General features: G+C 44.5%; 1 protein-coding gene across 1 annotated transcript in view; it reads right to left on the reverse strand.

The window, feature by feature from the left end:
• Window positions 1–2,569: 2,569 nt before the first annotated feature.
• The window catches only part of LOC139274908 (P2Y purinoceptor 8-like), a 40,290-nt gene continuing 29,167 nt past the window's right edge, over window positions 2,570–13,692 (reverse strand). Inside the window, exon 2 of the mRNA XM_070891639.1 lies at window positions 2,570–4,555. Coding sequence (XP_070747740.1) covers window positions 3,432–4,490 — 1,059 coding nt within the window. The 5' untranslated portion in view covers window positions 4,491–4,555 and the 3' untranslated portion in view covers window positions 2,570–3,431. The remainder of the gene's footprint in view (window positions 4,556–13,692) is intronic.

The following is a 13,692-nucleotide window of genomic DNA, read 5'->3' on the forward strand; positions in this document are numbered from 1 at the left end:
GAGCTTCTTCACCCAGAGAGTGGTGAACCTGCGGAATTCTCTACCACAGAAAGTTGTTGAGGATAATTCACTAAATATATTCAAAAAGGAGTTAGATGAGGTCCTTACTACTAGGGGGATCAAGGGGTATGGCGAGAAAGTAGGAATGGGGTACTGAAGTTGAATGTTCAGCCATGAACTCATTGAATGGCAGTGCAGGCTAGAAGGGCCGAATGGCCTACTCCTGCACCTATTTTCTATGTTTCTATGTTTCTGTGAAATTCATAAATACAATGAGACAGATACAAGAGGCTGCAAAGTAATCTCAGAAATCAGATCAGATACAATAACCGCCAATAAGATCTCACGATCTATGATGTCAAGTTGACTTTTATCATGTTGAAGTCCTCTAGCTCTTACACTAACACTACGCGCCTTTACCGCTCTAACAATTTGGCTGACCAATCCATTCCATTTTGAGTGATCTCTGGTGGGCCAAAGATAATATGCTGGGGATTCTATTAAAATCCCCAATCCATGTTGAACCCAATTCCTCCTCCCCCGCCCAAGCCGCACCCACGCCCCCCCCCCCCTCATCCCCCCGCCGCCCCCTCCCCCCAGTGCGTTGTTGCATCTTTAGCGACCAACTGCTGGATCACTCCCAACGTAGCTTCGCTCACGAGAGGGTAGATGTCCCTTTTTCATTCAGACGTGAATCAGAGGTGCAGTCCTATCCCTGGGCAAACAGCCTAACGCACAGTAGAACAGAAGAACAGAAGAATTAGGAGCAGGGGTAGCCCTTTCAGCCCCTTGAGCCTGCTCAACACCATTCATCATCATCATTATAGGCGGTCCCTCGAACGAGGATGACTTGCTTCCACGAGTTCACAGATATTTCAATGAAGGACTCGATGTTCCAGTCCTGAACTCCAGTTGAGGGTGTGGAAGATGCCTGTGCGTTAATTTTTTTAACATGTCAATAAGATCATGGCTGATCTTCGACCTCAACTCCACTTCCCTGCACTATCCCCATGTCCCTTGATTGCCTTAATACTCAAAAATCTATCAATCTCTGTCTTGTATATACTCAAAGACTGAGCCTCCACAGCCCTCTGGGGTAGAGAATTCCAAAGATTCTGAAGAAACTTCTCCTCATCTCAGTCTTAAATGGTCGAACCCTTATTCTGAGACTGTGACCCCTGGTTCTAGGCTCCCCAGCCCAGGGGAAACATCCTCGTATTCCTACCCTGTCAAGCCCTGTAAGAATGTTGTATGTTTCAATGAGATCACCTCTTATTCTTCTAAACTCTAGAGTATATAAGCCTAGTCTACTCAATCTCTCCTCATAGGACAATCCCTTAGGATGAGGACAAGTGCAGATGGTAATGAGACATATTATTTATTTCTTTATTGATTTTATTTCCAAACTTTTTTCACTCCTATCCTGAGGCCCCTGACATTTTCCGGGATATGATTTCACAGGCCTCAGCTGGTTTCCTGTATCTCATCCCTGATAATCATTCTCCTCACATGAATCAACATGGCGAGTGTTGGCGGACATTCCGACTACAGCGACATCACAGGTGATCTCAATTTGCACCATCCTAACTCGCACCAAATCCCCTTCACCTATCACTCCAAATTTCGCTGATCTACATTGGCTCGCGGTCCGACAAGGTCTTGAATTTAAAATTCTCATCCCACTGTGGCCTCTCCCCTCCCCGTCAATGTAACCCCCTCTAGCCCTACAACCCACCGAGACCTCTGTGCTCCTCCAATTTTGGCCTCTTGTGCATCCCTGATTTTCAACCGCTCCACCATTGGTGACCGTGCCTTCAGCTGCCTGGGCACTGTGCTCTGGAACTCCCTCCCTAAACCTTTCTGCCTCTCTACCTGTGTCTCCTGTTTTAAGACACTGCTTAAAACGAATTTCCTTGCCCAAGCTTTTAGCCACGTGTCCTAATATCTCCTTATGTGGCTTGGTGTCAAATTTTGTTTGATAGTGCTCCTATGAAGCGCCTTGGGACATTTTTAACTATGTTAAAGATGCTATATAAATATGAGTTGTTGTTGCTGTACACAGTTGGACTCTCAAAAGAAAGACTTGAAAGACTTGCATTTATATAGCACCTCTCATGACCGCCGGATGTCTCAAAGCGCTTTACAGCCAATGGAGTACTTTTGGAGTGTAGTCACTGGTGTAATGTAGGAGGCATTGCTGGAGTTACCCCTTCCTAATCCGAGAATGCAAAACCTTTCAGGACTTGACAGTGGGCCTCATGAACTCATAATGAACGAGCTAATTTATTTCCTGAAACAGGTAAACATCATTTCTGCTGATCCTTGACTTTGTGCTAGATCTTTGGAGCTCCCATTAACTGAACTTTCATCACGTTTGAAAACTGCCCCACTCTTGACTTCCTCCTATACGTGTGTGCCCATTCTCTTATCCCCAAAGTGTTAGTACGGTATGTGACAGATGCAGATATACGACAACAATCACTCACATTTATAATGCTGCGGAAGAAATGAAGACCATTTGGACAAAAAACGCGCTCGACGTCAAATTAAACCATATTTGCCACTATTTCTCACTTATCTTGTCCTTTTTGCAAATACTATGGTATTCGTCATGAATAACAAAAACAAACCAATGCAACTGGTTGGCCTTTTGTCTGCGATAGTCAATAGTTTTATGAATAGACAACATGATGTTGTATTATTAAAATACCGAGCAGTATCGTAGCTTTGATATTGCCTATTAATCCCCGAGGAGTAATGTTAACCTGGGAGTGAGGGATCTGACAACAAGCAAAATACTGTGGCTGCGGATAAGCTGAATTCAAAGCTATGAACTACTCAGCAGGTCAGGCAAGCATTTGTGGAGAGAGCAAGTCAGGGTTAGCTTTACAGGTTGAAGAGCCATCGTCAGAAACCGTGGCGGATTTTCAGGTACTGAAAATTAAAAGCAAATCCTGCCTACCCCGTAACATCAAAGTGCCTTAAATCCAAGTCCCCATTGCTACATTCATCTTTTGCCTGCCTGCATCTTGAACTCCTCCTTCACCACTCTCAGTGACATTCAATGACTGGTCAAATTTCTGCATGTTGATACCGGCACAGATGGTTTTTCAGCCCCTATCTTCTACACCACCCCCAAAGAAGACAATGGATGTTTGTGTCACAATGGCCTCTGGCTAGAAGCCTTGGTTGCGAACTGGGGAAACCAAACCCAATTATTGTGACCATGTTCAAACATACCTCGAATCTGAGAATTAATCGCAGACCCGTGGGATTGAAATTCGTCCATTGACTGCCAGAGCTACTGAACCAATACTCATTCTCAACATTGGTTTCATTATTAAAAACTGCAACAAGATAACCAAGGGACATTCCCATCGGGTGAAGGTATACCAGGGGAGATATTGCACTCCCTTTCTACCAACTCTAATTTATGCTGATCCATTTGTTCGATTCAATGCCGTCTGCTGCTCCACCTCACAATGGTGATTGTGCAACCCTGATCTCATTGAGAGAATACTCTCTCTTCTGTATTCAGTTAAACTTCCTTGACTCGAGCTGTTTGCCAACCCCAAGCACGCCCTGAGCCTCTTACGAAACTCTTTGGAGGCAAAATAATAAATGAAGGGATCGAGGCAGCTATTTAAGCAGCTCAGAGTGAGGGTGACTTTGTAGGCCGTGTAAACCCCTTTCTTGAAAAATACCCGCATGATTATGTGGACGAGAAGGATAAAATTGTTGGGCGCGAAACACGTTATAAACACCAAGAGCACAATTAAAGCTAAACAGATTGCTCTCTTCTTTTGTTCATTGGCGTGACTTGACGAGGTCTTGATCAGCTTGGCGATGATTCGAATGTAACAGTACACGGTGACGCAAAACGGAACCAAGAAAAGGATCCCAAACAAGGTGAAGAGAAAGGCTGCCCAGGCCTCTTGGGAAGGAAGCATGTCTTTCTTCAGAATGTCAAAACACGTGGTGATGCCGAGTTCGTGAACAGCATACGTCAAGTCCGCCATCTCCAGCGGCAGCAGGACGATAAGGATGAGCGTCCACATTCCAAAGCAGATCGCAATCGCGTGCCGGTTTGTCCGCCACCGAGTGCAGTGCATGGGTCGCACCACGCCCACATAGCGCTCCAAGCTGATGCATGTCATGGTCAAGATGGAGCAGTACATGTTGGCGTAGAACAGCACGGTGACCACACTGCACAGGTCGGCTCCAAAGGTCCAGTTGTTGTCATTCCAGTGGTACGCACTCTGAAAGGGCAGGAAGAAGGCCAGCACCAGATCGGTAATGGTGAGGTTGATCATGAATATGACGGAGGGCGTCTTTGGCTGCGTCCGGCAGAGAAGGAAGAAGGAGAACCCATTCCCCGGCAGGCTGATAAAGACAACAATGAGGTAAAAGACGGGAAGAGTGCTCTTAATCATATTGTTTGTGAGCATTTCCAGGGTCTCATTGTCCAACTGGCTTCGATTCATGGCCATGGTGAAGCGAACCAAACAGGGCTTGAAGCGTTCAAATCACAACGAAAGGAAGGATTTTCTTCTGACTTAAAGAGGAGGAAAGGAGACACAGCATTAATAATAATAATTAATAACCACAATCCTCTAAAAGAAGAAATCTTTTGTTGTTAACATGGGAAAAAAAAAAATCACATTTGCATGGAAGCTTTATAGACTGTGTCTCAGTGGGTGGCACTCTCGCCTTTGAGTCAGAAGGTTGAGGGTTCAGGTCCCATTCCAGAGACTTGAGCACAAAACTCCAGTGCAGTGCTGAGGGACTGTGCCCTGTCAGAGGTGCTGTCTTTCAGGTGAGACATTAAACCGCCGACCCGTCTGCTATCTCAGATGGATGTAAAATATCCCACGGCACTATTTTGAAGAAGAGCAGGGGAGTTATCCCTAGTGCTCCGGCCAATATTTGTCCCTCAACCAACATGACAAAAAACAGATAATCTGGTCATTATCACATTGCTGTTTGTGGGAGCTTGCTGTGCGCAAATTGGCTGCCGCGTTTCTCACATTACAACAGTGCCTACACTCCAAAAGTACTTCATTGGCTGTAAAGTGCTTTGACATGTGCGGTGGTCATGAAATGCAAGTCTTTCTTTCAGAAACAGACCTACCGCAATCTCGAATTAACAAAATGAACAACATAGATCAGTAAATACAGAACTAGAAATAAAATGGTTCTCTATTATTGCATCATATGTCATGCTACTGTTGTAAACAGAATAATTAACGTCACTAGAGCAATCAACATCAGGGAAATTTTATGACTAGGATTTATGATTGAAAATCATAATTACAACTCCGTTTACTTGTATCTGTATAAAGGCTTTAAAGTAGTTAATGTCCCAAGGATCTTCATAGGAGCATAATCAGATCAAATTTGACACTGAGCCACATAAAGAGATATAAGCCTTTCCACCATCTACAAGGCACAAGTCAGGAGTGTGATGGAATACTCTCCACTTGCCTGGATGAGTGCAGCTCCAACAACGTGCAAGATGCTCAACACCGTCCAGGACAAAGCAGCCTTCTTAATTGGCACCCCATTCAACATCTTAAACATTCACTCCCTCCACCACTGGCGCACCGTGGCTGCAATGTTTACCATCTACAAGATGCACTGCAGCAACTCGCTAAGGCTTCTTCGACAGCACTTCCCAAACCCGCAACCTCTACCACCTAGAAGAACAAGGGCAGCAGGCGCATGGGAGCACCGTCATCTCCAAATTACTCGCCCCCACTCCCCCTCCGAGTCACACACCAACTATCCTGCCTTGGAAATATATCGTCATTCCTTCATCGTCGCTGGCTCAAAGTCCTGGAACTCCCTTACAGATGCACGATGGGAAACCTTCACCACACGGACTGCAGCGGTTCAAGCTGGAGGCTCACCACCATCTTCTCGAGGGCAGTTAGGAATGGGATACCCACATCCCAGGAACAAATAAAAATTAAATTAGGATAGGTGGCCAAAAGCTTTGTCAAAACAATAGGTTTTAAGGAGTGTCTTAAAAGGGAGGGAGGCAGCGAGATGGAGAGGTTTAGGGAGGGAATTCTAGAGATTTGGGTCTAGGTAGCTGAAGGCATTTCCGACAATTGTGGGTGATGAAAATCAAGGCTGTGCAATAGACCAGAATTGAATGAGATCTCAGAATTGTTATAGGGTTACAAGAGGTTATATAGATAGGGAGGGGCGAGGCCATGAAGGGATTTGAAAACAACAATGAGAATTTTTAAATCGAGGCGTTACCAGACCGGGAGCCAATGTAGGTCAGCGAGCACAGGGATGGTGGATGAACGGGACTTGGTGCGAGTTAGGACATGGGCAGTAGAGATTTGGGTGAGCTGAAGATTACGGAGGCTGGGGAGGAGAGTATTGCAATAGTCGAGTCTAGACGTTTGCTCATTTCTTGAATGTGATAAATCACAAGATCACAAATTAGGTTTGGGTAATGAAAGCCAGTCCGAAGCCATCCTAACTCAGAAGAACAAAGCAGGTCATAGACGTAAACCAGAAGAAGAGAGTTTCACTTCAAATGACTTGGCAGCTCTGTCATTTCTGAAAAAGGGTCTTAACCGGTCTTTTCTTTGCACTTCCTGCACGTCAATGTTTTTGTATCAGATTTTTATCATTTGTCAACTTTTCCTTTTATCTGCGCTGCACCAGCAGTGTATGTCAACCACAACCTCGACAGAGCACCCTCAACTGCACCAATCCAAATGTTTAAATTTCCCAACCAGCCACCTTGCGACGTCCCTCAGGCGAAGAGTTCGGTGCTAAATTATATTTGGGCTAAGGCGAGACTGTGATGAACTTTTTTACAGTCCCATCAGTCTGGACTTGATTTAGAAACACAACAAGGCCCTTTAGCCTTTCTACTCTGTTCCACCATTCAATTAAATCAGGGCTGATCTGTATCTTAACTCCATTTACTCGCCTTAGAAGAATATAAGAACATAAGAATTAGGAACAGGAGTAGGCCATCTAGCCTCTCGAGCCTGATCTGCCATTCAATAAGATCATGGCTGATCTGGCCGTGGACTCAGCTCCACTTACCCGCCCGCTCCCCGTAACCCTTAATTCCCTTATTGGTTAAAAATCTATCTATCTGTGATTTGAATACATTCAATGAGCTAGCCTCAACTGCTTCCTTGGGCAGAGAATTCCACAGATTCACAATCCTCTGGGAGAAGAAATTCCTTCTCAACTCAGTTTTAAATTGGCTCCCCCATATTTTGAGGCTGTGCCCCCTAGTTCTAGTCTCCCCGACCAGTGGAAACAACCTCTCTGCCTCTATCTTGTCTATCCCTTTCATTATTTTAAATGTTTCTATAAGATCACCCCTCATCCTTCTGAACTCCAACGAGTAAAGACCCAGTCTACTCAATCTATCATCATAAGGTAACCCCCTCATCTCCGGAATCAGCCTAGTGAATCGTCTCTGTACCCCCTCCAAAGCTAGTATATCCTTCCTTAAGTAAGGTGACCAAAACTGCATGCAGTACTCCAGGTGTGGTCTCACCAATACCCTGTACAGTTGCAGCAGGACCTCCCTACTTTTGTATTCCATCCCTCTCGCAATGAAGGCCAACATTCCATTCACCTTCCTGATTACCTGCTGCACCTGCAAACTAACTTTTTGGGATTCATGCACAAGGACCCCCAGGTCCCTCTGCACCGCAGCATGTTGTAATTTCTCCCCATTCAAATAATATTCCCTTTTACTGTTTTTTTTTTCAAGGTGGATGACCTCACATTTTCCGACATTGTATTCCATCTGCCAAACCTTAGCCCATTTGCTTAACCTATCCAATTCTCTTTGCAGCCTCTCTGTGTCCTCTACACAACCCGCTTTCCCACTAATCTTTGTGTCATCTGCAAATTTTGTTACACTACACTCTGTCCCCTCTTCCAGGTCATCTATGTATATTGTAAACAGTTGTGGTCCCAGCACCGATCCCTGTGGCACACCACTAACCACCGATTTTCAAACCGAAAAGGACCCATTTATCCCGACTCTCTGCTTTCTGTTAGCCAGCCAGTTCTCGATCCATGCTAACACATTTCCTCTGACTCCGCGTACCTTTATCTTCTGCAGTAACCTTTTGTGTGGCACCTTATCAAATGCCTTTTGGAAATCTAAATACACCACATCCATCGGTACACCTCTATTCACCGTGCTCGTGATATCCTCAAAGAATTCCAGTAAATTAGTTAAACATGATTTCCCCTTCATGAAGCCATGTTGCGTCTGCTTGATTGCACTATTCCTATCTAGATGTCCCGCTATTTCTTCCTTAATGATAGCTTCAAGCATTTTCCCCAGTACAGATGTTAAACTAACTGGCCTATAGTTAACTGCCTTTTGTCTGCCCCCTTTTTTAAACAGAGGCGTTACATTAGCTACTTTCCAATCCGCTGGTAACTCCCCAGAGTCCAGAGAATTTTGGTAGATTATAATGAGTGCATCTGCTATAATTTCCGCCATCTCTTTTAATACCCTGGGATGCATTTCATCAGGTCCAGGGGACTTGTCTACCTTGAGTCCCATTAGCCTGTCCAGCACTACCTCCCTAGTGATAGTGATTGTCTCAAGGTCCTCCCTTCCCACATTCCCGTGACCAGCAATTTTTGGCATAGTTTTTGTGTCTTCCACTGTGAAGACCGAAGCAAACTAATTGTTTTAGGTCTCAGCCATTTCCACATTTCCCATTATTAAATCCCCCTTCTCATCTTCTATGGGACCAACATTTACTTTAGTCACTCTCTTCCGTTTTATATATCGGTAAAAGCTTTTACGACCAGTTTTTATGTTTTGTGCAAGTTTACTTTCATAATCTATCTTTTCTTTCTTTATTGCTTTCTTAGTCATTCTTTGCTGTCGTTTAAAATTTTCCCAATCTTCTAGTTTCCCACTAACCTTGGCCACCTTATACGCATTGGTTTTTAATTTGATACTCTCCTTTATTTCCTTAGTTATCCACGGCTGGTTATCCCTTCTCTTACCGCCCTTCTTTTTCACTGGAATATATTTTTGTTGAGCACTATGAAAGAGCTCCTTAAAAGTCCTCCATTGTTCCTCAATTATGCCACCGTTTAGTCTGTGTTCCCAGTCTACTTTAGCCAACTCTGCCCTCATCCCTCTGTAGTCCCCTTTGTTTAAACATAGTACGCTCGTTTGTGATACTACTTCCTCACCCTCAATCTGTATTATAAATTTAACCATACTGTGATCACTCATTCCGAGAGGATCTTTTACTGGGAGATCGTTTATTATTCCTGTCTCATTACACAGGACCAGATCTAAGATAGCTTGCTCCCTTGTAGGTTCTGTAACATACTGTAACATCCTTTATTATCAGAGCTACCCCACCTCCTTTCCCTTCTTGTCTATCTTTCCGAATTGTTTAATTCCCAGTCTTGGCCACCCTGCAACCACGTTTCTGTAATGGCCACCAAATCATACCCATTTGTAATGATTTGTGCCGTCAACTCATTTACTTTATTTCGAATGATGGGTGCGTTTAGGTAGAGTGTTTTAATACTAGTTTTTAAACCATGATTTTTAGTTTTGACCCCTCCTGCAGCCCCTTTATATTCATACATATTGTCCCTTCCTACACCTTGTGATTTACACTTACCCCACTGCTACTCTGCTCTGTTGCCTCCTGCCTTTTGCAATCTTTCTTGTGATCCTGTTCATCTGCGCTCTCACCCATTCTAACTAGCTCAGAGCCCTCTCCTGGGTTCCGAGTACTCCTCGCATTGAGGCACCAAGCTTTCAGGCTTGCCTTTTTATTACACTTTGACCCTTTAGAATTTTGCTGTACATTGGCCCTTTTTGTTTTTTGCCTTGGGTTTCTCTGCCCTCCACTTTTACTCATCTCCTTTCTGTCTTTTGCTTTTGTCTCCATTTTGTTTCCCTCTGTCTCCCTGCATTGGTTCCCATCCCCCTGCCATATTAGTTCAACTCCTACCCAACAGCACTAGCAAACACTCCCCCTAGGACATTGGTTCCGGTCCTCCCCAGGTGCAGACCGTCCGGTTTGTACTGGTCCCATCTCCCCCAGAACCGGTTCCAATGCCCCAGGAATTTGAATCCCTCCCTGCTGCACCACTGCTCAAGCCACGTATTCATCTGAGCTATCGTACGATTCCTACTCTGACTAGCACGTGGCACTGGTAGCAATCCCGAGATTACTACTTTTGAGGTCCTACTTTTTAATTTAGCTCCTAGCTCCTTAAATTCGTCTCGTAGGACCTCATCCCTTTTTTTACCTATGTCGTTGGTACCAATGTGCACCACGACAACTGGCTGTTCTCCTTCCCTTTTCAGAATGTCCTGCACCCGCTCCGAGACATCCTTGACCCTTGCACCAGAGAAGCAACATATCATCCTGGAGTCTCGGTTGCGGCCCTCACAATTGAATCCCCTATCACTATCACTATCGCTCTCCCACTCTTTTTCCTGCCCTCCTGTGCAACAGAGCCAGCCACGGTGCCATGAACTTGGCTGCTGCTGCCCTCCCCTGATGAGTCAGCCCCCTCAACAGTACTCAAAGCAGTGTATCTTTTTTGCAGGGGGCCCCTGCACTACCTTCCTTGCACTGCTCTTCCTGCTGGTCTTCCATGGCCTTAGTATTGTATCCCTTAATATCCTTACTGAGCAAAAATCTATCAATTCCAGTTTTGGCGTTTTCAATTGACCCCTAGCCTCGACAGCAATGTGGGGGAAAGAATTCCAGATTTCCACTACCCATTGTGTGAAGAAGCGATTCCTGACATCACCCTTGAACGGCCTAGCTCTAATTTTACAGTTAAGCCTCCTTGATCCGGACTCCTCCATCAGCAAAGAAAAAGAAAGATGTGCATTTATATAGCGTCTTTCATGACCACCTGTCGTTTCAAAGTGCTTTACAGCCAATTTTTGAAATGTAGTCACTGTTGTAATGTAGGAAACGCGGCAGCCAATTTGCGCACAGCAAGCTCCCACAGACAGCAATGTGATGATGACCAGATAATCTGTTTATTGTTATGTTGATTGAGGGATAAATATTGGCCAGGACACCGGGGATAACTCCCCTGTTCTTCTTTGAAATAGTGCCATGAGATCTTTTGCGTCCACCTGAGAGAAGCAGAGGGGGCCTCGGTTTAATGTCTCATGCAAAAGATGGCACCTCCGACAGTGCGGCACTCCTTCAGCTCTGCACTGGAGTGTCAGCCTAGATTCTTGTGCTCAGGTCCCTGGAGTGGGACTTGAACCCTCAAACCTTCTGACTCAGGTGCATCTGCTACCCGCTGAGCTGACACCAGAGGAAATAGATTCTATCTACCCTGTCAACTGCTTTAATCATCTTACACAGCACAATTAGATCGCCCCTTAATCTTCTACACTCAAAGGAATACAAGTCCAGTCTGTGAAACCTGTCTTCATAGGTTAACCTTTTCTGCCCCAATGTTATTCAGGTCAATCTGTGCTGGACTTCAAGACCCCAGAAGTAAGAGGTGTCCCGACCCCCTAGGGCACCAAATGCATTTGAAATTAAATACTTAATTCAAATGTACACATAAATATTAGCAATATCAAAATGTATTAACTTTTTGTAGCACTTTAGTTGATTTTCCCTCAAAGGAGCTCAACAGGGCTCCGGTATTTTCATGAGGCCTATCACCACTGCTACTGAAGCTGCTTCAGACTGTGTGGTAACACTCATCCAACTCTTTAACTCAATGTTCCTGTAACACAGAAAGCAGAGGTTGAGCAGCGATTACGATCAGAAAACGTCATTGTTTTATTATTAGCCCTGTGAGTCCGAAGGTTGTGAGTTCGAACCCCACTGTGGACTTGATCACATAAACCAGGCCAACGCTTCAGCGCAGTATTGTTAGGGATATTACCTTTTAGATAAGACATTAAGCTAAGCCCCAGCTTGCCTGCTCAGGTGGACATAAAAGATCCCATGGCACTCTTTGCAGAAGGGCAAAGAATGCTTCCAGTGCCCTTGCTCTGACCAAGTCTGTTCGCAACCTTGATGTCATATTTGATCATAAATTGAGCTTCCTACCTCCTATCTGTTCTATCACTATGACTGCCCAGTTCCACCTTCATAATATCACCCTACTCCGTCCCTGCCTTAGCTCATCTGCATCTGAAACCCCCATCGATGCCTTTATCACCTCCAGACTTGACTATTCCAATGCACCCCTGGCCAGCCTCCCAAGTTCTACCCTCCATAAACTTGAGGTCATCCAAAACTTTACCTCCTGTGTCCTAACTCGCACCAAGTATGGCTCACCCATCTCCCCTGTGCTTGCTGATCGACATTGGCTCCCAGTTAAGCAATGCCTCAATTAAAAAATTTTCATCCTTGCTTTCAAATCTCCCCAGAACTCTGCACTCTGCATTTTCTGGCCTTTCGAACATCCCTAATTTTAAACGCTCCACCATTGGCGGTCGTGCCTTCAGCTGCCAAGGTCTTAAGCTCTGGAATTCCCTCCCAAAATCTCTCCGCTTCTCTACCTCTCTTTCCTCCTTTAAAATGCTCCTTAAAACCTACCTCTTTGACCAAGCCTTTGGTCACCTGCCTTAACATCTCCTTACATGGCTCGATATCAAATTTTGGGTTTTTTGACAACATTCTTGTGGAGCGCCTTGGGACGTTTTATTACATGAAAGGCGCTGTATAAATATATTGTAATTGGTGTTGTTGTTGTTGTTACCCTGGCCAACATCTAACCACCACCACCAAATATAAATGATCTAATCACAAATTAATTTATGGGGCCTTATTCTACTCAACTTGGCTGCCATGTTTATCCATACCTCAACAGTGACTGCAAGTAAGTGAAAAGCATTGGAACATTCGCAGGATGTGTTAAGGTGCTATATAAATGCAAGTTATTTCTCTGTTTCTCATTAATAGAGACATTTTCTTGGCAAAGTCTCAATAGTAGTATTCCTCCAATATTTCTGATGGGCCAAAAGATGTTTGCAGTTAGCAGTTCAAAACTGAAACCTTGGCTGGTCATTGATCAGAGACAGAAATTTAAAAAAAAAAATATTCACACATAGTTACCAAACTTCTCACTTTGATTTTGCTATATGAATGGGAAAGCGGTTTGACTGGGTTCAGTTGCCAGCGATCTCAGCTCTGATCAGCAAACTGACGGCTCGAACTCCATCGCTGGACGTGGACATAATCCAGGTAGAAATTCCCGTGCAGCATTTAGGGAGTGCTGGATTGCCAGAGGTACAATCCGTCATTGGGATGTCGAACCAAAGTACTATCCATGTGTAATGTATGCACCTGTGAGTATGCTATAGCTTTTGTAGAGCTTTTGAGGGAACAAAATTTTAATTTAATTTGATTTGTCAAGGTTCCCTTTAAAGTTTCTTAGTTAATTTGCAGTTTTATTATGCCCTTACAAAAAGGGGCACTTGAATTAACGTTCTACCAAAATAGTTGTAGAGCTGTTGCCTTGTGAGTGGCTTAGCCAGTCACGTGATGTTCATAAAACTCAATGAAACCCCAGTTAGTTGAGTCCAGGTCATCCACGATGAGGTATGCAGTTGTGAGCCTAGTGGATCAACTGGTAATGTGTCGTGTGATTGTTAAACCTTTGTTAATAAATCATCATCATCATAGGCAATCCCTCAGAATCGAAGAGGACTTG

Source organism: Pristiophorus japonicus, chromosome 10 (assembly GCF_044704955.1).
Source record: "Pristiophorus japonicus isolate sPriJap1 chromosome 10, sPriJap1.hap1, whole genome shotgun sequence".
Taxonomy (NCBI): domain Eukaryota; kingdom Metazoa; phylum Chordata; class Chondrichthyes; family Pristiophoridae; genus Pristiophorus; species Pristiophorus japonicus.